Source organism: Rhinopithecus roxellana, chromosome 1, assembly GCF_007565055.1.
Source record: "Rhinopithecus roxellana isolate Shanxi Qingling chromosome 1, ASM756505v1, whole genome shotgun sequence".
NCBI lineage: Eukaryota > Metazoa > Chordata > Mammalia > Primates > Cercopithecidae > Rhinopithecus > Rhinopithecus roxellana.
In genome coordinates, this window is record NC_044549.1 from 77,955,705 (window position 1) to 77,981,005 (window position 25,301).

Here is a 25,301-nt window from a genome sequence, read left to right on the forward strand (position 1 = left end):
TTGCCTATACCAAGGAGGTCAGACCTACATGAACAGCTCACTGCAAAGTGGAGCAGCTTCCCAGACCGTTTCCTCTCTGGACTTGGCAAGGAATGAGGGATCTCCCAACTCAAGAGTTCACCTTTGACTAGTCCGGGAAAGCTGCTTACATGTCTCAAACCATCTTTTGAGGTCTCAGTCGTCCTTTAAGCCAACAACCAAAGGAAAGTGAAACTACCATCAGAGCAGACACGTCAATCCTTTAAAAATGAAGCAGCAAAACAGTCTTAGAATGGTACATAAAGAGTTTCTGGGGGAAGAAAAATTAAACAGATATGGAAAGCCACCACAATCTTTCTTTTTTCTACATATAACTTATCATATTTTTAAATACAGACCTGGTGTTATATTTTATTCATGTAATGCATTCCCTACTTTTTTTTATTACATTATTTAGTGGCTGTATCTCTGCTGGTTTTGTCCTAAAAAGAGGTGTTCTTATATATCAACCTCAGGTATGTTGCTCAAATTGTAGTTTAGCTAATCCCTAAAAGTTAATGATCCCACTTGTCTCATGAGGGAAGCAGGACCACAAACTAGGAAAAACACTAGAATAGTGTAGCGCTTAAGAATAGCTCCATCCCTTTCCTGCCACGTCACTCTAAATGAGTTCCTCTCTAAACCACAGTCTCTCATTTTAAAAACCAGGATTATGATAGTGCCTATAAGCCATTAGGTCTGTTACAAGAATGCATAACCTAAGGACGCAAATCACTTAGCACAGTGTCTGGTATACAGTAAGGGTTCAACAAATAGTATATAATAAAATCATTTTATTATAAAAATAATTACTTGTATGGTCATAATTGGAAATGACCACATACAACCAGAAATTTCATTGCATCACTCTCATAAAATATCACCTTCCTAACAATCCAGTAAATTAGAAGTGATAACTAGAGAAGGAAGCATTCTTTTTGCAGAATAAGATGATATTCTCTGTAAATGTCACATTTCTTTTTATTAAAAAGGAAAATGAAGGAAGAGTGGCAAAACACCCTTACTCAAACCATCCCTTTTTACCTTCCTAGGGTAATAGAACCAAGGCTGGAGATGTTAGGTGTGGGTAGAGCAAGAACCATTTCCTCATCTGTGTTTTATTATTCATGGGATAGCTCCATCTTGCAGCCTACACAGAACATACCGTGCTGGGAACAAGAGTGGGTTTGACATTTTGCTGGGGCAAATGACTCTCCTCAGAGCTAACAATATTCTTGGGTGAGAAGTAGATCTCAAAGCAATTTCTCCTCTCCCAAGTTCTCATTCATTGAGAATTTGCCGAGCTCATTTATTCACTCAATCCTTATTGATCAAGGAGCATCAGATGCCAAGAATTTTGCCAGAAGCTGGAGGTATCTTGATGATGATGGTTGGGGCACTCAAGCCCTGAGAGGGAAGCCAATGTTCACCAAAGGGATGCATAATTCCAAACTGAGCCAAGACATAGTTTTCTAAGAGTGTAAAACCTCCCCCAGACTGCAGTGTCATCAAAGACTTCCATGAGTAAGTGACACAAAAACAGAGCAGAAAGCTCCAGTGTAAAGCTTGGAGTCACATATCCCTGACTCTTATAAAGGGAGGATCTGATTAGATCCTGCCAAAGAGAGTCAGTTGTGTGAAGTTTGGAGCTCTGTCCCAGGACTTTGACTCTTGACTGACAGTGTAATGTGAGGGCAGAGGAAAGAGGGTGAGGGAGAGCAGCTGTCAACAGAAAAGACAGCTGACCAGACACTCCTGGTTATGAAATCACAGTGATGTTTGCCTTCTCTTGGTCTCTCAGGGCTGCCTTGGTTCTTTATCATTCACAGTCTGGTTCTACAGACCAGATACTGGGACCCTGGATATTCTTACAAAAAATTCCCTTTTGCTTAGGGTAGCCAGAAGTGGCTTCTGCTGTTTGCATCCATCAAGTGATTTCCTTCTGGTAACGTGCCATATGTTGTTCTCCACTGCACTTATATTTAGGATTATGCATGTCTGTCTCCACAACTAGACTGTCAGTTTCTTGAGGACTGGAGATTGTCTTATTTCTCCCTGAACCTCCAGGACCTAGAGTGGTGACTGACTGACACATAGGAAACACTCAGTAAATGTGAAATGAATATGATTTTGCACATGTTCAAAAAATTAGGAGGTTTGCCAATAATAAGTATAAAAGTTCAACTAGATGTTTAAACATTGAGAAAGAGCTCAATTGAGTTAAAAAGTCCTCCACACTTTACTTCAATTTTACACTAGCATGGAAATCTCTATGTTCTATATCTATCTTCTCAGGTATTACTTTAAAAAAAAAAAAAATCCGGAAGAAACTCAGTGATCCCACAGTGTCCTTACCCCTGAGGTTATCATCATTCAGAATTTTCACCACCATACTTCCAAATAGGTAGAATCAAGCTGCTGAAGTGGGAAGGTCCATATATACCACTCCCAGGAGCCAACTTCATTCACCCCTCTCTGCCTTTTCCAACCCACAGGGCAATCCACAAAGTTCAGTAGGCAGCCAGCGAACTTGGCCTCCAGAGAGATCACCACCTGTTTTTCTACCTCTAATAAATAAAGTACCTCTGTTCTATAAATTCACATTGCTTATGGGACTAAGGCCTAGAATGAAAATGGAGATAGAATTTTTGTCCAATTTTAATGGGTTAAAAAAAAATTCGTGGGTAGCAAGTTTATGCTGTAAGAATCTATGCACTGCGTAACAGTCTGAATTTGATCGGGTTCATATAATGCTACCATGTCCTAAAATCCTGGGCATTATACGCTTTCCAAATGTACAGTGTCATCAAGGTTTTATGACATTTCCTACAAAAACTCAATAGTTAGGTAGCACTTCATCAGTTACAGTTTAAATTCAGGTATGGGAACAGAAAATTACAGCTTCAGCATGGAAACCGTACCGCTCTTCTGATTTCAGTGTCACAGCCCCACGGGAATATTTCACTAAACACTTTTCATACACGTGCATTTTTGTCCCCTACTAAGAGAACTCCATGTCTTGGAATTACAGAGTAAAGCCAAAAGTATGATGGTAGGGCCAAAAATCCACTCTAGATGATCTCTGTCTTCCTACAAAAGCTTCATCAGAGATGCTCCTCCACCTAGGGTTTTCTGTTTATTCAGCCTCACTTCCTTCTTCAAGTGATGAAATACTTAGAGCATCAGTGTCCATGCCTGTCTACATGGCTTATGGAGCACACAAGACTTCTGAGACCCAGAGCTCTGAAAGCAAAGCTGACAGATATGAAATGCAAGCCTAGCTTTGCCAGGGTAAACGTGGCCAGGAAAGGAGCGTACCTAGTTCCACTGGCATCAATACAGAGTTGCAAAAGAGTCTATGAGAAAGAAATATTAAGTAATACTGCACGTCTGACATTGACATGAGCTTATTATTCTTCCATGCCAACACACCCTAATCCAAAGCTTATGCTATTTCAATCCAAGCCTGCCCTAAAACAGCCACTTATGCTGAATGTAGTCTAAGCTCCAAGGAGTCTCCAGAATTAAAGACAATATTTCATTGGCCCATTCGTTTTTGTATTATTTCTACATTTTGAGTCAGTTTCTAAATCATATGCATCACTTCTCTAGGGATTATTTCCCTTTCACATTGCAGGTATAATAGAACTCCTGTGGCTTTGCTACGTTGCCAGTGGTTTTATTTCCTCCCCAAAAGTATTGGTAAACCTGGTTTAAAAACCTGAAGCTGAGTAACCTCTCCAAATAAACATGAAACATTTCCAAACCCATTGTCTACATGACTTAAACAAGTGATATCATAATCATGTTGCCAAAAGGAGCAATAATATACAACTGATTTTGTTCTAGAACTTCCAAACTGGTTCCCAAGCTTTTGAGTCTGGCTGTGGAGGAAAGTTTAAAATTCTGCAAAATATTTGCATTGGCAAAAGTGGTCATTTGTCACTTATGCATTGTAAGTGCCATTCAAAATATTCACTGAGAAAACTGTTGTCATTTATTCCTCAAGAATGAGCGCACTTAGTCTCAACTTCTGACAAAATGGACAAGTGTGATATTTTTCCTTAATTCACTCTTACACCTGGTGTCATCATCATAAAAAGTGAAATAAAAAAAATTAGGCTTATTCTCTTAATTTACAATAATTATTTTATTATATATTTCTAAAGACAAAAAATACTTTTATCTAGGCTATGTGACCTTGGGCAAGCTTACCATAGCCTCAATATTCCACAATTCCTTAGATTAATAATTGTGCCCATCTCACTAGGTAGTGGTCAAGAGTAAGTAAACAGTGCATACAACAAGCACTATTTACATGAGTAAATAAAGTATCCAGCAGTGTTCAATATAAGTAAGTTCAATAAATGCAACCTTTGTTATTATTTGCAGCTGGATATTTTAAATCAAAAATCTTCTTTTGAATCCTTAGAACATGCTCCAAGAGAGGGTACTATAACCATCTCTCTGTTATTCCCATGTACCCTAGACAGCCCCTTTGATTCAAGGGTCCTTAGTAATCTCTGCTCAGCTCTCTTCCAAATTTCTGTTATCAATTAGCTAGTGCTACAAAAGGAGGCTCCAATGACCAGGACCTTGTCCATGAAGATCTCTACAGAAATGAATTAATAATATGATTCATCAAATCGCCAATATCCTGAGAGTTTCTAACAAATGCAGTGTCTCTACTTTTAACTCTTTGGTAAAGCCTTTATAATTTGGTTTAAATCTAACTTTGTTTTTAAAATGTGACACACTATTCTGCACGTAAATGTACCATTTAGGCTCTGGCTGACCATAACAGAACAGGAAGAGACTAACTGGCTCTCAGAGTTTAAGAAAGATTAGAGAACTCACTTATGAAAAGTCAAAAGCATGGGAAATATCCTAATAGATATTAGAATGCATTGATAATCTCATCAAAACCTCTGCACTGAAACAAATGAATGCCAACTATTGTTGTCATCTTTGCATAGCTCTGTCCTTGAATCAAATTCACAAGAATAAGTGCTCCTGGCAGCAGGGGGTGAGGATGTACTATAACCTTGGCCAATCTAATGCTCCTATGCAAGACTTTAACTCTGGAGCAAGTTCATTTATCCATTCATTCAACAAATATTTATTAAGCATGCAGTACCTTTTGAGTACTAAAGATACAGGGGAAAGGTCTCCCCTTTTGGAATTTATATTCTAGTAATATGAATGAACTAGGTATATTTAAATATATATTATATTTATTTATATATTTAATACATATTATGTAAATTTTAAATATATATATATACACACACACGTTTGTCAGATGGTTAAAAGTTCTCCTTAAAAAAATAAAACTGGATGAGAGAAGACAGAGGGTAGGAATGTGGGTGGTCATGCGATTTTATGCAGGATGGACAAAAAAGGCCTGTAACAAAGCACTATTTAAACAGAGACCTGAAAGAAGCAAAGGCATGAGCCATGTGGCTATTTCGAGCAGTTCTGTCAATAGGAACATAATGTGAGTCACGTAGTTAATTTTAAGCTTTCTAGTAATCACATTAAAAAAGTAAAAAGAAACAGGTGAAATTCATTTTCATAATGTATTTTATTTTACCTGATATGTCCAAAATATTTTCATTGCAACATATAATCAAAGTAAAAAATGATTCATGAGAGATCTTCCATTTTTTTCATAAGTCTTCCAAATCTGATGTGCAGTTCACACTTGCAGCACATCTCAGTCAAGGTCTTAATCTCTACATGTGGCTTGTGACTACCACAATGGGCAGCATGGGCTCAGAATGAGAGTGTCCCCGTAAAGGCTACAGTAAATGTCAGGTACCAAGACAGTATGCCTCACGTGTCTGCAGAAGAACATGAAGGCCACAGTCTCTGGTGTAGTCTGAGCAAAGGGGAAGGCAGTAAGACAGGAGGCCAGACTGGCCAGAGATAGCCCAATCCTGCAGGGTGTCCTGGGCCCTTGCAAGGACTTCCACTGTTACTCTGAGTGACAATGGAAGCCAATGGAAGTGGAGACAGCTGTGCTCCTATGCTTGGTTTATGCTCTGATGTTACCATCCTGAAATTCTCAATTTTGGGACAGGGGCGTCATGTTTACATTATGCAATGGACCCCCAAAATTATGTAACTGGTTGTGACTAGAGAGTTTTGATCAGAGAGTGACATGAACTGTTTTATGCATTACAAGGATTAATCCAGTTTCTGTGTTAAGAATAGGCTGTAGGAAACATGAGGGAGGATGCAAGAAAATCACCTGGGATGCTGCAGATCCATGCCAGGTGAGAAATGATGGCAGGTGACACCAAGAGCAGGGGCCAGTTAGTTCCATTTGCTGCAGCTGCAGCAGAGCACCTGACAGCATGCCTGTGGATGGCAGCATCCACACCAGAGGCTCCTGGTGTCCACCACTGATTTCTACCTAGTTTCCACTCTGGCCGCCTATTCATCTGACAGCCCTGTATCTTCCCAACACACTTTATTTTTTTGTAAAAGAGCAGTCATTGGTGTCTCTTCTCACCAACCCTTTTACTAAGAGAAGGCAGGATACTCAGTGGTCCCACTAAAACTATATAGAGTAGCAAACAGGAATTCTCCAAAAGAAAATCGGGACGCTATCACAAAATCAGGGTCCCCTATAAGGTAGAAAATGAGCTGCTAAAGGAAGGAAGGAATGACCCTAACAAGGTCGAGCATCTTCTATGTTGCATCACTGTGGCTGGAAATTATTATACATTCTTTCCATTGATTTCAATTAAGTAATGGGTGTAAAACATTACTCCTGCCTCCCAAAAATCTGTATGGGCTTCACAGAATAGGATCTACTACAGTTTATGTGAATATCAAATGTAACTAAAATACATTCAGGACCCACCAAATACATTGCTAACTCTCAGTAAGGAAGAAAAAATTAACTGTTGGGACCTTTGGTTATTTTAGATTTGAATCTAAATTTGTACAATTCTCTCTATGTTTAAGCTGGTGAATAAAAAATAATCATCACTATTTAGTTTCTAGGTAATCAAGTAGAAAATTCATCAAGCAATGCTAATATTGACATGATATAACTACCAGTAAGTGAAACACCAGTATGAAAATCAGCCTACACTTCCTAATCTAAGATTCATAAAAGATTACTTATTTTCCATGTGCTCAAAATTTTTCTAAAACGACAAAACATGGATGATACCCCACTTGAAGGGCTTATGTCAGCTACTCACCTTTTTCTGAAGAACATTGATCTTTCTTTCCTTCACTTCTAACATATCTTTCATGTCACGAATCTCACCGGCCAGTGTCCCCTTCTCTTCTGTGAGGTCCTGCAGCTGTTTCGTTTTTTTATTGAGGAAAGATTCTTTTTCTTCCAGTCGTAATCTCAGCGCATCTACCTGAAATCAGGAAAAAGACAGAAGGTTGTGGTTTTACAGAAAGGTCATCAATAACCATCACTTGTGCCCTTGGAGGGGGCAGGGCAGCAGCATGTTCACTGAGCAAGGCACAATGGAACCACTGCTTATGGCAACCTCACTGCCCTGCATTTTAACAGCCTACATCCTTCTTTTTTTTTTTTTTTTTTTTTGAGACAGAGTCTCGCTGTGTCGCCCAGGCTGGAGTGCAGTGGTGTGATCTCTGCTCATTGCAAATTCTGCCTCCTGGGTTCACGCCATTCTCCTGCTTCAGCTTCCCGAGTAACTGGGACTACAGGTGCCCGCCACCACGCCCGGCTAATTTTTTGTATATTTAGTAGAGACGGGGTTTCACCTTGTTAGCTAGGATGGTCTCAATCTCCTGACCTTGTGATCCACCCGCCTTGGTCTCCCAAAGTGCTGGGATTACAGGCATGAGCCACCATGCCCGGTCAGCCTACATCCTTCTTAAAGCCCTATTTGTGCACATCTCAATAGTGATACTTTCAAAAATACATATATAAGACTTCTATGAAATAAGACATTATGAAATAGTGGTAGGTTTCCATGTTTGTTTCCCTACTACGGGAAACAACATGTTTGTTTAAGCTGGGAAACAAAGCACATCAATACTCCCATGTCTCTCTGAGAGCCCAGGGAGGGTAAAATATTGCTCAAGCTTTGCAGCATAGTCCTGAAACACGGAGAACATAATGAGCCACGCCATGGACATCTGGAGGAACAAGACTGACATGTAGAGAAACACTCCTAAATTAGAAAAATACATGTTGCCAAGAGGACACTCATGCTGCTGGAGGAAGAAAATAAGATAGAAATGAAACACCCATTCTCCAGCCTCATGAAAGACTGCTTTCCAAATACTTTTAAAGAAAAAAAAAGACAAAGCATACAAAAAAAAAAAAAATCCTCTTTGTAACTCAGCTCTAAAATGTTAAAAAATTATAATTCCTGCTTTTCAAATGTTGTTAATAAAAAAGAAAATATAAGTTTTATTTTTTTTTTAATTTAACATTCTGAAGGCCATGTGCAAAGAAAGGTCTATTTCTAGACTACTCAGACTAGATCATAGAAACAAGTCACTGGGGTAGTAAAAAAAAAGAGAGAGAGACAACAAGACAACAACAAGAATATGAAGACCATCAGAATACCATTTTGAGTTAATTTTCTTTTTTTTTTTTTTTTTTTTTTTTTGAGACGGAGTCTCGCTCTGTCGCCCAGGCTGGAGTGCAGTGGCCAGATCTCAGCTCACTGCAAGCTCCGCCTCCCGGGTTCACGCCATTTTCCTGCCTCAGCCTCCCGAGTAGCTGGGACTACAGGCGCCCGCCAGGTCGCCCGGCTAGTTTTTTGTATTTTTAGTAGAGACGGGGTTTCACCATGTTAGCCAGGATGGTCTCGATCTCCTGACCTCGTGATCCGCCCGTCTCGGCCTCCCAAAGTGCTGGGATTACAGGCTTGAGCCACCGTGCCCGGCACCTTGAGTTAATTTTCTGTAGCATTTTAAAATTGTACTTTTTTGATATACAACACCATATTTGCAACTGTGTTTATAAATGTGCACTAATCTAGTCTTAAAATGCAACTGTGACAAACACTTTATTTGAAGGATTATTATCCTTAATTATTGACAATGATGGACCATGAGATTTCCAAGGGACTTGTTCTCAGCTAAACAATGACATTCAATATGTTACTCCCAAAATATTTACTTTTTTTAATTGGATATATTAAAAAAAAAAGATTAGGACCGTTTGCCACAATTATTTTGCTGCCACTTCAGCAGATACTACTGTTACGGTCTGAATGTGTTGCTCAAAATTCATAAATTGAAATCAAATCACCAATACAATAATATTAAAAGGTGGCACCTTTAGGAGGTCATTAGGTCACGAGGGTAAACTGCCTCATGAATGGGACTAATTCCTATATGAAAGAAGCCCAAAGGAGTTCATTCACTCCTTCCATCATGTGAGAATACAGCAAGATGGCACCATATATGAAGCATTGATTGATCTCTCATCGGACAAGAAATCTGCTGGTGCCTTATCTTGGACTTTCCAGCCTCTGCAACTGTAAGACATAAATTTCTGTTGTTTATAAGCCACCCAGTCTAGGTACTTTGTTCTAGCAGCCTGAATGAACTAAGACAACCACCATGATTTATTTTTTCTGGATCATTAAAGACACCTTAACATGTGATTGTATGCAAAGCCAGGGTTAGAACCATCCAGGAACTAACTCTTCAAGGATCAGTCCTCATCCCTTTGGGAAAGGATGTATGAAGTAACTCTTTGTCAGTTCCCTTAATGTGGGAAAGGAATATACTATGTATACTACAACAAATCAAAATTAAATAAGATCATGTAGAACAGGGGTCCCCAACCCTCGGACCAGTTCTGGTCCAGGGCCTGTTAGAAACCAGGCCACACAGCAGGAGCTGAGTGTTGGTCGAGCATTACCACTTGAGTTCCGCCTCCTGCCAGATCAGCAGTGACATTAGATTTTTATAGAATCTAATGAACCTAGGTCCCTCACATGTGCAGTTCACAATAGGGTTCACGCTCCTATGACAGTCTAATCTGAGGTGAAACAGTTTCATTCCTAAACCATCCCCCACACCCCATACCTTTTTGTCTGTGGAAAAACTTGTCTTCCACAAAACTGGTCCCTGGTGCCAAAAAGGTTGGGGACTGCTGATATAGAAAGTGTAAAAGACATGTCCACAAAATGATTTTCATAGAGATACCCACAGCAGCATTGTTCATAATGGATCACACAGGAAACAACACAAATGTCCATCAGTAAATGAATGGATAAATAAAATGGTGGTATATTTATATGGAATATTACTATCCATAAAAAGGAGTGACCTGCAGAATCACACAATAATATAGGTGAATCTCAAAAGCATCCCGAGTGAGAGAATCTAGAGGATTTACGGCATGACTGTGTTTCCATTTTTGTGAAATTCTAAAAGAGGTGAAAATAATCTATGGTGACAGAAATGAGAGCAATGGTTGCCTGGGGTGGAAGGTGGGAAAGGCTGATTATAAAGGGACAGGAGGGTATTTTTTGCCTCTAAATCGATTAGGGAGAGCACAGAACAGTTACATGGTGTACAAAATTGTCAAAAGTAATTGAACTGTACACTTTAATAATTTATACTTTGATATACAGTTATAATTTATATTTCAATAAATTTGAAAAATATATGAATACATAACTAAGAATTAACAAATATCTTACAAGAAATGTCTTTCATGAAAGAGAGAGATCAAAACAAACAAAACACCAACCTGGGAACTAAATTACCTTATAATGTAACTGGGAGAATGAAGTGGGGGTTGGATAAGATTCCCATGGGTGATGAGGTATTGAGGTGATGAAGTATTTGGGTGATGGAAGGACTTAATCTTCACCCTCCATAGCAGGAAGTCAACAGATAGTAGCTATACCAGCAATCAGGAAGTAGAGAAGCAAGTATGTTATTTAGAGATATCAAAATAACTGAACAGGAAGAGTTAAAAGAATTTGTCTTAGGGAAGAAAAAAAATGGAACAGGGGAAGTAGAGGATTGCTGCATTTCATTATAAAAATTTTCAAACATTTTGCTTCCTAATCCTATAGGCAAGTAAAATTTGAATGGAAAGAAAAAAAAAGACAAAATAAATCAAAAACAAAAATCATGCAAGAATGCCATAAGAAATCAACAGAAGGTATACAGCTACTCAAAACATATGAAAAATACTCAACATCACTAATCATCAGGGAAATGCAAATTAAAACCACGGTGAGAATATCACCTTATCCCAACCAGAATGGCTATTACTAAAAAGTCAAAAATCAATAGATGTTGGCATGGATGTGGTGGAGAGGGAATGCTTATACACTGCTGGTGGGAATGTAAATTAGTAAAACCTCTATGGAAAACAACATGGAGATTTCTCAAATAACTAAAAGTCAATCTACTATTCAGTCCCACTACTGGGTATCTACCCAAAAGGAAAGAAGTCATTGCATCAAATAGATACCTATGTGTGTATGTTTATCACAGCACAATTCACAATTGCAAATATATGGAATTATCCTATATGCCTATCAAAGAATGAGTAGATAAGAGTAGATAAAGTATGATAGATATAAGATATATATATGATAAGAATGAAATAATGTCTTCTGCAGCAACCTGGATGGAATTGCAGGCCATCATTCTAAGGGAAGTAACTCAGGAATGGAAAACCAAATACTGCATGTTCTCACTTCTAAGTGGGAACTAAGTTCTGGGTACTGCGTATTCTCACTTGTAAGTGGAAACTAAGTTCTGGATACACAGAGGCATGTGAAGTGGTATAATGGACATTGGAGACTTAGAAGCAGGAAGGGTGTGAGGAGGATGAGGAATAAAAAACTACCTACTGGGTGCAAGGTACACTACTCAGGTGATGGGTACACTAAAATCCCAGACTTCCTCACTATACGATTTACTCATGTAACCAAAAACTACCTATACCCCTAAAGATACTGAAATTTAAAAATTTTTTAAAGAAAAAAAGAAAAGTTTAGGGCAGCAGAAGGTGGCATTTAAAAGAAAAACAACAACAACAACAAAGAAGCCAATAGGAACAATAGAAAGAGGACACTTAGGTTTTTAGGACTGGTTCTGCTTCTATCTGCCTGAGAGAATCCGGACAGACAACTCTCATTTCCCCTCCCCCAACCTTCCAGCTTCAGTTTCTCCATCTATAAAACCAAGAGGTGTGAAGAGATCATACCTGACATCTTAGGATTTTTAAAGACAGGAATCCATTTTTAGTAGAATGTATCAGAGAAGGAGGATGATATTAGAGAGAAAGAAAAATTATTGGAGTAGAAGATCCTTTTCTTGCTCCTTGACAAGAAAGGGGTGCCTAAGCTGTGTTTCTAAAGGTCAAAGGTGACAGGGAAGTGAGAGTTTTTCCAGTTTCTGTTCCAGTGAAAAGAATGAAGCTGGGAGGTCCCAGTCGGGGAAGGGGTGATCACAGATGTGTGGAACCCCCAAGCCCTAATGGCCCTGACTGCGTTACAAAAGAGGATGGACATTCTGTGACTGGGGAGGAAAATGGCAGAATCTTCAAATAGCTGATAGCTGTGCCCCTTCTCACATAATAGCCAGAAAGATATAGGGCCTGGGAAGGTGGAGCGGTACTCATGTCCAGGAGATCTTCCTCTTCCTAAATGAAAATTCATGCCAGGTGCACTAAAGATGATGCACTAAAGATGGACCACAGATTCTCATGTGGCCCATCTTTGTTTAAAGTTACCTTCACCTACCAGCCTGGCAAAACACCACTCTTCTCTTTGGGTTTTCATTATACCTGGTGAAAAAATATGATTTTGAGTTTATGTACAAAGCATAGGCATTTGGTGGATTATTGGAAAATTGGCAGAACATGCTGAGCACTCTGGATTATAGCAGTGGTTATAAAGGGATTACAATCAATTGTAGATATTTGCACATAGGCTTACCAGGACTTGTCGTGATTCTGAGAAGAAACCCATGACTGAGGTCCCATTTGCCCTGCATCCTACCTATCAAAGCTGGATGGTCTATATCTGGACTAAAGGAAATGCCTAATATCCAAACTGTGATATAAATAAATTACAATATGGGAGGTAGCGAGTGGTGCTGGAGAGAGTTTAGAAAAAGACACTCTGTAATGATGAGACAGTCGAGGGCTCTTAAAATTATTTGGTGTTGAGTGAAGAGGCAGAGGAAAATATTCCATATACCCAAACATTTTAACTTTTATGTCTCTACCTGATGTTGGAATATAATCTAGACTTTAAGGCTTAACATTTATAGCACCTTCTCGCTATGTGTGATCTATCAGTGCCCTGTCGCATCTTCCCAAGCCCAAAAGAGATTAAAAAAAAAACCCTAGCCATGAGAGCATTTCTCCAGGAACACAATGGAGAGCTAGGATGGTTGTGATCAGCACGTTACTCAAACACCCAAATTCAACATGGCAGGAGGGAGCCTGTGCCAGCTGAGGTCTTCTGTCTGGGGGTTTATTTTCTATGCATTGGAAAGTGTGTACTTAACTTCAAAGGAATTTGGGCCATGCCTTTCAATCACCTTCACTCTATCTTTAGAGCTTTGCACTAGAAATGGGCTTCAGGGTCTTCTTTTTTTTTTTTTTTTTTTTAAGATGAAACTTTGACATGAACCACAGGCAATTCACAACCAACATTAGCCCAGTGTGCAGTAAGCAAGTATGACATCATCTCTAAAGTTAAAGATGAACTTCCAGATGGTGCAAAACCACAAGCAGGCACACAGGCCTTTGGATGCACCGAAGTTTAAATACAGGGAAGATAAGGCAAGAAAAAATGCATTCTATTAAAAATTAGAATATCTAGTTCCAAATTGGTTATCAATGACTGAAATTAAAGTTTCCCTCATTAATATTCTGACTCCACTCAACAGAGTACATCATTTAAAACAGAATCAGAAAGCTCGAAGTCTAGATTATACTCCAACATCAGGTAGAGAAATAAAGTTAAAATGTTTGGGTATATGGAATACCTTTCTCTGCCTCTTCACTCAACACCAAATAATTTTAAGAGCCCTTGACTCTCTCTCTTAAACTTTGGCAGTTGACTCAATAATAAAACTTGGCAAAGCAAAGAGCACCATCATTTCCCAGAAAAACAAAAGAAAATTAGAACTGTATGATATAGTCAGTGTACAAAGACCCAGAAGGTTGAATTTCCAATTTTTACATATGACTTAACCACATGGGAACTAGTCATCTAATGTTAAAACTAGGACAATCCTTCCATTTTAGGAGAATTGCTCATTTCCTTTTGATCCATTTGTGTGTGTGTGTGTGTGTGTGTGTGTGTGTGTGTAAGAGCATGTGACATATGAAAATGTAACCTTTATCTGGCAGTATAAAACATAAAACATTTGTTATCACTTCAGTTCCAGGTAATAACTTGAAAGAAAAGAACCATGACAATGAAATTGGCAAAACGTTGCCAAAATCAGAGTTAAGCATTATTAATCTTCATGTCAGCACCCAGGAATTATAACCAGTTCCAATGGTGAGGTATGTTTCTAGAAGTTCTATACATAAGACACTCGACCTTTCTGCCATATTTTATGTGCGCCTTCAGAAACAGTTTCAACGTTGTGACAAAACACTAAGTGCTACTTGATGTGCCATAAATAATTTCTAAAAATCAAATGGTTCATTTCAATCTTAAAATGACTACGGCAACACTTGAGAGAAAAAAGCACTTGAGGGAGAAAAAGGCGCCACTTGAAAATTTTCACAGATTAAATACTACTTGCTTGACAATGCTTCAAGAATTGAATAAACAGGCTATCACAAAGAAAAACTTTAAAAGCAAATGAAACTGGAACACTCACAAAAGCTCCCAATATAGTTTTATTTCACATTCAAACCTTCATTTGTTGGTTTTTCCTAATCGTAGACTTGAGTTAAGGGTATATTTGAATTTGATTCAGCTTGCAGTCATTCAAATGGAAGACAGTTTCAAAGTTGGAAGTATGAATAATGTACACAACCTCCAAAGACACAAACACTAAAAATAACCTAAAATCTAAAACTTCTTGGTAGTAACCACCAGTTCTCACTCACATCCAACTCTCCTTTCCTCCTGAACACAGGAAAGATCACACTTCTCAGGCAACTTTTGGGAAGATAAAACCCTGTGTTTTCTTCAGGAAATGTAAGCAGAAGTGAGGTACATCACTTCCTGTCTGTTCCACACCACACTCCTTTTCTTCTTTAGAGGCTACATTTCCCAGATGGTGGAGATACAAGATGGCAGAACCTCCTTAAGTCTGGATCCTCAAAGTGACTGTGAGAAACAGGTTCTCCCCTGAGGCCTCAACCCTTAAAATAGGTTGGACTTACAGTATGATGGGTTAAACAACTTAGAAATTATTATAATAAACTACTATGGTTTTGCTGCAAAGTAGGCACCTTAAAACTAAAACTGTTTTTTTGTCTTAGAGATTGTCACTAATCTAAAGAATTAGGGCTATGGTACTTCCTTTCACTCTTTCTATATATAGGACCTTCTACTTCCCTTCTCCTTTCATCCCAAATCCAAAAAAGGGGGGAAAATGACAGAGGACCAAAGACAGCACTAAGAGGAAGAAGCAGTAGAACCTTGGGGGAGTAGACACGGGGGTTAAAGATCAAAGCCTTGGGAAGAAGAGAGAGAAAGACAGACTGAAGAGGAAAGATCCTCTTAAGCTCATCAACTTGAATTTCAGTTTGGATAAACAAGCGGCTCAAGTGGATAACTCTGTTTTGCAACATCCTCTGCAATGCAAATATATATGTTCAACTAACTCATAACAATGGCCTTTCAAATGTCATGAACATTTCTAAGGTGTTACAAGGAAAATGGGGATAATAACAGTAAGTCCTTCATTGAGTTATTTTGAGTATTAAATTAAATAACACATATAAAGCACTTAGCGCAGTACCTAGCACCTAGAAACACTCAATAAATTTTTGCTATTGTTATTATACTTTATTATTCTACTTTCCACCACCTCTAATTCAGTGATTTATATACTGCAGGAATGCAATAAAGGTTGCTGATCAACAACCCTCAGGAAGAGTGGAGAACCAGCAAATAAGGTTTTGTGCTCTAACATGTACTGAGGCTTTATATTGTTTGACATTTACTTAAAAATATTTCAGCATACACTCTATGATATGTGTGCAGTGTGGAGGGTTGTGTGGGTGGGTGGACGGATGGGTGTATTACCCAACTGGGAATAAGTCCTTCAGAGTTAGTTAATTAGCTATGAAAGACTTTAATTAAAAGCTAACATTCCAGAGTCAGCAACCAAAAATACCTCAATATTCTTTATATTTGACGGACAACTGAAAATTGTCAATTAACATAATTGATGTGAGGAGTGATTTCTCCCTGGTGAAGTGAATGGTATTTGAGATCTGTGCATTGGCTAGAAATGTTGCACAGGCATGTCCACTCTTCCAAGAGCAAGATTTAAGACTGTGTGTCCATAATAATTATGATGCAAGCCACATCTGTACTTTTACATTTTTAATAGCCACATTTAAAAAGTAAAAAGAGGTGAAATTAATTTTAATAATATATTTAATTTAATCTATCATAGCTAAAACATTATTACTCAACTTGTAATCAATATGAAAAATATTGAGATATTTTACATTTTTTGTATTGTCTTCAAAATTCAGCTTTTTTTTTTTTTTACACTTTTAGCACATCTCAATGAGGATTAGCCATATTTCAGGTGCTCAATAGCCACGTGTGGCTCATGGCTACCATATTGGACGGTGAAGGTCTATGACTCCAGTAAGCCCGAAAGCTTCAATCCTTGGAATGGAATCCCATCTAGGCTTAGAATTTCAATCTCCCTTGCATATCAATGGTTCAGGGAGGATTTTGGCCCAACAGCAAACACAAAGTTGGCTGTGCCCTGTCACAAGATATAGCATCACACTGACTTAGAGAGAAGCTTTCATGGGCATGAAGCTTCCAGAAAAACAGAGAGCTAGAACTTCAAGGAGTGCTCAGGGAAGTTGTACAGCTGTGATGTACTACATGGAGGCCAGGTGGTGGGGCAGGAGTCCTGCCTTCTTCCCTTCTCTAACCATCAGGGGCTATTGACCTTTACAAAAGAAAACTTTTGATGAATAATTGTCAATGACCTTGATGGCTGGGTAATTCAGCTAGCATGAATCTTTCTGGATTCTTGACGAAAGAAGAACTCAGAATAATCACTGCTTTCAAAAACTCTTTCACGTCAATCTCTAATTATAGCAAAAGTTGCCTTTCAGAAAAAAATGTCCTTCAGCAGCTGCATCATCAAAAACTGGCTCTACGGATGAGGGTGTGCCCATCTCTTACCCTATGCTTGGTTACATCCTCCTGCTCTTTAACTTCTGCAGCTATTTTAATTTCAGATTCCTCTCCTGTCTATAGGTAACCTTTTTATAACCAGTAACGAGAATCATTTTTTCATTCATTCAATAAATATGAAGAATCAGTCTTGTGCCAGGCAACATTCTAGTGTTAGGGATATAGCCTTTTAACAAGACAGTCAGCTTTGTGATTTATTGAAACATACAGTTGTAAGGTTGGAGGTGGTGGAGATAGAACAAATAAGTATTATGTCAATACCATTTAATAAATACAAGTTTTAGCATAAGAGTGGAGTACTACAGATATAAACTCTAAGAACTTAAATAAAAGCCTTGTAATACTAAATTCAAACTGGAAATATTATGAATACATGATGTATTTTCGTATTTTCTTTTCTTTTCTTTTTTTAAGATCTGGGTTTGTTATATAATGGTGAGGTTTGGAGCTTCTAGTGTATGCATCACCCAAATAGTGAACATTTTGCCCGATAGGTAATTTTTCAACCCTCACTGGCCCCCCCGACCCTTCCTATTTTTTTTTTAATTTCTAGCTTTGTCCACTTTAGACCTAAAAAAAAAACTGACCACCTCAGTAGCGATGAAAACCCACCCCAAATGCCCACATTGTGATTTCTAAACCATTTTCACTAAAACAAATCCACTTTCATTGTAGAAATGATTGATTTTAGGTCTAAGGCAGGATGTGCAGGTGAGTACAGAATGCCTTGTTGAACCAGAAAGCAAGGAAGTTATTAAAGACCAATAGAGTCTTGCTATTGGTCAAGGATGGGACAGTTTGATGCACCTTTTCTTTAAAATTCACTCTGGGTGTTCTATGGAAAACAGGCACTAGGGGACAGGAATGGAGGCTGGGGACAGGTGAGGAGCTGCTGCAGTGAACCAGAAGGGAGAAAGTGGCTGTCACAACTAGGATGGAGGTGGAGAGGGGGGACATGGCTGTGTGTGTGATGTATTTTGAGATACAGTCAGACGACAGCTGGCAGAACTGAGGATATGTATGTGTAGGGATGAAAGGAAGGAAGACATCAAAGAAGACTCCTGGGTTGCTGGCTGGAAAAACTCAGTAGATAGTGGAATTATTGCCTGTGCTGGGGAAGACTGGGGAGAACTGGACTTGAGGAAAGGAAATCAAGAGTTGAGGGTTAGGCATATGTAGTTTGAGATGGCTAGGAAACATATGGAAAGCAAACGGCTATATGATTTGGAAGTTCGCAACACAACAGAAGCTGGACTGCAGTCTGATCTACATGTGGATGGGCAGTACTGTAATTACATCAATATTTCCCCTAATGACCAGGTAGGACACCTTCTGCACATTTACAGATTCACTCCCATTTAGATGCAGCTCTCTGAGACCAAATTAACAAAAATGTGTAAGGAGAGGACATCAATATGGTTGAAAACTGAGAGAAATCCCTTTCCTAAAAGGGCCCCTGGTTTTAGGTCTTTTGTTATAAGGTCTCTTCCTCTCACAGTCATGGATAACAAGAGATCTGGTCATTTCAATTGAGCCTTTGGCCTTTCAAGATGGAGTTAATGTCAATGATGTATTTATCCTTCTGTTGATGTCTACAGTCAGTAGAGTAATAATGAATCACAGATAAAGGACTACATAATCCCACTTCTGTGTGCTGACTTCATTTAGCAGTCAAAGATTTACACACTTGACAAGAGAATAAAATCTATATTATATTTAAAAATATTTAGATAGCACAAAGAAAAACAATAATGATTGTATAATAAAGTGCTTCATAATTTACAGTACGTTTCTCTTAGGTTGTCTGTTCTCATATAATTTGAATTCAAAAAATAGAATTCAGGGATATTTAGTATCATATAACCACATATATCATTTAAGCTGTGCTTATAAAAGTTAAGTTACAATCACCAGCTTGTTAATAACACAGTCGAGATTTTCAGGTTGTAAAAATGCATTTGTCATGCCCACCTGTCAAAAAATTATACCCAAGTCCCACATGCCACCTACTTGAAGAAAACAATGCTGGGTTGAGAGTGCTTTGTATCACCTACATGGGAGAATTCATATCATATGTGGGTTAATAATTCAGCCAACTTTATAAACCTGTTTTCATACTTAAGTTTTTGGCTACTTCTTACACTAAAATTAGGTGGTTTTAAGTGACTAGTCCAAAGTTCAAAATTTAATGTTCAGTTCAGTTCCAGCAAATTTCTGAAAACACATGGGAATTGTAACTCATGTGTTAATACTTAAAGTTTTCGTTAATAAAACTTCCAACACTAACCTTACCTCATTGAACTTACCTCACTGATTTTTATGCTCACTATAAAACTATAGCTGTCATAATATTTTTGAATTACTACAAAAGGAAGTAAGCCATTCCAAAGTCAATGTTATTTTGCAACATGATGATAGTTATAAATTCAAAATACTTAAAACCAATTTGCAAAGCTATCAATCTTAGTACCTCCTAACATTTATAAAGCCCATCTTCAAAACATTTGCTATTACTGAAAAAAACAAGTTTAAGAAAATACCATGTATCATTCATATTGTACTTTCCCTTCAGGTAAGCACATTAAATGTAAGCACGAAATTGTGTTTTAACATAAAATTTTAAAATATTGATCCTACTTAGATATGCCATGAATTTTCTAAACTATCACTGAAGCTCAAGAACTTAAATCACAGATAATTTAGCACTAAGTAATAATTTTGTGATCTTTAGGTCAGTGCTTTTTAATAAATCCAAACAAATAACTTCCAATGAGATATGCCTAAAGTATTTGTAAATGACTAACAAATTAGGCACTGTATTTGTTAGAGTTAAACCCACGTTTTAGAATCGTGTCTCTCAAATACTCCCGGAGGATGGGGACTTGTGTTTAAGGATCCAGAAGTTTGCTATAAGAGAGTTTTTATGTTGTCTGTTCTTTTCTTTTCTATGTTATCTTTTTTTTTCTATGATTATCTCAAAAGTTAAAATGAATTTATCCTGGATCATGTAAATAACTCTTATAAATCTGGATCAGGTAAATCTCTCCTTGCTAAGAGATTTCAATATAGCCTTTGTGTTTGCACTTAAGATTGCTTTGGAGTGAAATGGAAAAAGGCACAGAACTTCTGGTTTCTATGATATATTCCCTCCAAGTCTGAGCCACAGGACATCATGCTGACCATGAAAACCAGGGGTTCATCAGCACTATAAATAAAAACAGCAATCAGCGAGGAAACTGGATCATCACACAGCATACCACTAGTTCAGGCCTCCTGAACCAGCACCTCAGCCATGCCAGTTTGTACCACATTCATATCAGTATAAATTCATGCGTGGAAAACACTATCTTTCTCCATATTAAATTAATATCATTAATTTAGATTTTATTAACATTTATTTTCATTTAGTACATAATCTTGATTTGGCTGCATAGTTCTACAAGAGCTATAAATATGCTTAATCTTATCTTTGTCAATAATTGAAGTAATAATTATTACATAAAACAATACTAGGTGTCTACAAGGTTATTTGAAAAAAAGAAGAAGAAATGTTTTCTCAACTGTGAAAAATACTACTCTAAAATAAACAGTATTTGTTCTTTGAAATTCTCCTGAGTGCTGTGCAAAAGTTAAATGGGAGTGTGGAAGCAGGGTGTGTGTCATGATGGAGCAGACTTGGGAAACACTGTGGGCTCTAGTGGTCTATGGTAGACAGTAGCATACTAAAGATTCTGAACAGTCCCATAGCAAAGATCTTCTTTAAATTGATTTACCTTTCCCCACATCAATTTTTTCCCACAGAACCCGTTCTTTTCTAAGAACACATAATAATATCCTTCAGAATATTTTTAGGAAAGGCTGCTCTAAAGTACCTTTAGGCCATCAAATTTGTAAGGTGTGGCATGGATAAGAAAAGTTTCAGTGTGGTGAAATGGGAACACACTGCTGAAATGGATTCAGAAGGCCTTGGCTGACAGTCCGCTAATACTTTTGAGATGCCCTCTGTGGCTAACATTGCGTTAGGTGGTGCAGGAGGCTCCTGTATTCCCCAGGGCAACCTGTGATGTAAGGACTGCTTAAAGGTGAAAACAGTGGAGCTTTCAGGGCTCGGAGACCTAGTGTAGCAGAGCTATGGCTTAAAGCCCCATGTTCTGGTTCAAAATATACCCCACCAGCCCACACCCCAGGTTCATTTCTGGCTCTGCTGGGACCTGGGGATGGGACCTTGGTGGAAGCTGCTTATTTCTGAGGGACTCAGTTATCTTTTGATCAAAAGATAAAATTGAGATAAAATTTTGACTTCTAAGTCAATGACTTCTAAGGTCTTTACCTACCCTAAACTTTCATATCAGGAGGTGAATGATCCAGCTGTACTGTATTAAAATATATTTAAAGCTCTGGTAATTAAAACAGTTTGGTAGTGATGCAGGAAGAAAAAGATCAGTCCATGAACAATAATGAGGAAGTCCAAAATAGACTGACCTACACATGGAAAGTTAGTATATGATAAAGGTAGCATTTAAATTCAGTAGGGGAAACATGGATTATTCCATTGATAATGACTGAAAACTTACTTTCATTTAGAAAAATAATAACAGTGAAACCTTACCTAACTCTTCACGACAAAAATAAATTCCTAATAAAGCCTTAGATGTAAAAAATTAAATCATAAAAGTGCTAAAAGAGATGGGGTTGAGGGCAGTGGCTAACACCTATAATCCCAGCACTTTGGGAGGCCAAGGTGGGAAGACTGCTTGAGGCCAGAAGTTTGAGGCAAGCCTGGACAACATAGCAAGACCTGGTTTCTATTAATAAAATAAATTGTTTGGCATGGTGGTGTAGCCCTACAGTCCCAACTACTTGGGAGGCTGAGGCAGGAGGCTGCAGTGAGCTATGATCGCACCACTGCTCTTCAGCCTGTGCAACAGAGTAGGACATGGTCTCAACAGCAACAAAAAAAAGTATTAATATAAATATATGAAAAATTTTTAAAAAGAAAATATAGGAGCCCTTCTCTTTATTCATAGGGTATAGGAGCCCTTTCTAAGTAAGAGAAAAAGCCTAGACACCATAAAGTAAAAGACAGATAAATAAGATTAAATATAAATTTAAACTATCTTCATGGAAAAAGACAAATGGCAAATTGCAGAAAATTTTTGTAAAAGCAAAATGTAAAATGCAGTGTGTATTCCAGTATGTCTAACATGTTTCCAATTGGGAAAAGATAAGGAACATTTCCTTGTGTGCACACAGGCTATTTCTGGAAAGATGCATAAGCAAATGAAAAGAGTTTATTAAATGCCTACTTCGTGCTCAGTTAAATGAGTGATAAAAACAAGGATTAAATTAACACATTTGTCAATTTCACTTGTAAACTAACCAAGGAATCCCACCCAAAGACTCCTATGAGGAATTAACTCAGCGTAAGAGAAATCTAGTTAGACCCAGAGCTCCCAGAAAATTAACTGATTGCCTGCATTTCTAGTTTAGCCCTTTCTTGAGGCCAGAAATGCTGCAGGTGGAGAAAACAGCCAGGACACACTCTGCCCAGGAAGAATTATCCATGGTGGTACATATTATAGCTACTATGATTCTTTATCTAGTATATTAATACATTGTAGGAAGGCAGGAAAAGAGTAATGGCTGCAAGTAGGAGTCCATGACTCCTCAAGGTCAAATCTTAACCTTCCACTTACTCACTATAGCTTAGGGAAAGAAAGATACAATCTCTCAAAACTCCAGTCTCCTCATCCATAAAATGAGGGTAAAAATAGTACAGATACTCTGAGGATTAATTGAAACACGATTTTTAAGATGTTTATTACAATGCACTGAGAGATAAAGTAGAGACAATCAATGAACAGCAGCTGCTGTTTAATAGTGAAGAGTGACATAATTTATGATTACCATGATACATTATATATTCTATCATCCACGTATGATTAGTAAATGTAGTCATTAGAGTATTTATGTTAATATTCTAGCAGTTACCATTAAAAGCTAATCTCACTGACAATAATGATAACATTAACTAACACCTAGGAGGCAGTTTCATGAGGCCCATCAGCATTTTTGAGACAGGTTGAGTTCTTGTTCTCCATTTTAGAAGACCCAGAGCCACATGACTTTTAAGTAGCAAAGCCAAGACATCACGCTCAGAAGGAGGAAATATTTCATGGCTCCTGAAATATTTGAACAGCATGAATGGCAACCAAAATAGTGGAGAGAATGTGGCATGAAGCAAAAAAAGGGTGAATGTACTAAAATTATGACATGTATCTTATCCTTTCTGACATATATAGATAGACAGATATTTATATACAAGGTAGGTATTATTTAGAAGTAAAAACATCAAATCTCTGAGAGGTCTTCTAGTTATAATGATAGAAGTGTGACTTATACATGTAAGGTGTTTACTATATACATTTATATATTATTACACTTACATGTGTGTGTTGTGTGCTATTCTGCATTCAGTCTAAAATGCTCCAAACAAAATGTCATCAAATGGAAAATCCTTCAAAATGCCAAGTGTAAGTAACACCTTCACTCTATGTATTCTGATATTGTGATGTTTCAACTTCAGCCAAATATTTAATACTGAAATAGTTTTAACAAATTTGCTCTTCAAAAGAATGAAAACATGTATCCTATGCTCAGACATTCAGAAACACCTTTTATGCCCACAAATGCTGAAGGAAAGAAAGGTTCACTACTGAGGTTCCATTGTAACACATCCCACTAAGGTGTGTGTTGAATTTAGGAATCTACTTTCACATTTAAGCCAAGTAGGGGCTTCACATCATTGACTTTTAGGAAGAGCATAAATGATTCTGAAATGGGTGGTAACACCAAACCCTGTGCAAATTTACCTTGGCCAGAGCAAGCGATTGTTTCTCTGCTGGGACTTGTTATAGCCTCTTCCAACTTGGAAGCATATTCATATGAAGGAACAGGGAGCTGGAAAAAGAACTGAGCTCCATGAGTAAAGAAGACAATCACTATAAAAACTAAGCCAGAAGCAAGAACTGTCATGATGTTAAAAAAAATTAGAGTCGACCTCATTGCTCACTAATTTTTTTTTCTTAAAGGCAGAGCAACAATCATCCCTTTGCTGGTATACCATAATGGCTCCTGAAAAATATCACAGCACTTATGGCAGTGAACATTTTGGTATGGAAAATCTGTTTCATCCTGCGAATTTTCTATTTCTGTGTGGGTTTATGTGTGGGTGTGTATAAATCAATTTACTGTGTAAGCATTGAGTCAACAATATTCTATTGTACTACTCTTGCAGCAGTGGTTTCTTTGCTCATAGTCCTACAATTTTATGAGAGAAATCATAACTTAACTGTTCAAAGAGTAACAATTGGTAATGGGAAGTTCCCACCCTTTTCACATCTGTAAGATGAAGAGGTAGAACTCACTGATCCAGTTGCAGCTCTGACATTCTATGATTTTTATGATGCCATTTTGTTAGTTCACATTATGCAATGCTGGGACTCATTAAAACACCCACAAACTAAGGGGCTACTGTTTCTGAGCAGCCTGATATCCTATCAGCAAACCTGGTCACTAGGCATTTACCCATTTAAACAGTAAACATCTGCAGTGCATTCTAAGAGGGAGATACAGAGAGTATTTTGCATCACATTTAGCCTTGCGAACAGAATATCTCAGACAGCAAACAACAAAAAACCATGCCCCTACCTTTAACAATTACCAATTTCATAGGGAGGAGGAAAATGTGCTGATAGCATTCCTATCTAGCTGAAACACAAGAAATACCCAGAAATGAGAGCACTAATCTAAAAGGAAGTACTGTCTGAGCCAAAGGGGGATACATATGTCTAGAAACTACAATCTTCTGATGATGGATAAACCAAATGCATCAAGCAGAGCTTGCCACTCTACAGCATTTCAAAT

At 37.9% G+C, this 25,301-nt stretch overlaps 1 protein-coding gene across 2 annotated transcripts in view; it reads right to left on the reverse strand.

Annotated features, from left to right (window-relative positions):
* Positions 1-25,301, reverse strand: part of ERC2 (ELKS/RAB6-interacting/CAST family member 2) — a 1,016,559-nt gene that overhangs the window by 607,459 nt on the left and 383,799 nt on the right. For both annotated transcript variants that reach the window (XR_004059350.1, XM_030938245.1), the window contains exon 7: positions 7,236-7,403. Coding sequence is in view for 1 of the 2 variants with exons in the window: in XM_030938245.1 (XP_030794105.1) it covers positions 7,236-7,403 (168 nt within the window). In the remaining variant the exon portion in view is untranslated. The remainder of the gene's footprint in view (positions 1-7,235; positions 7,404-25,301) is intronic.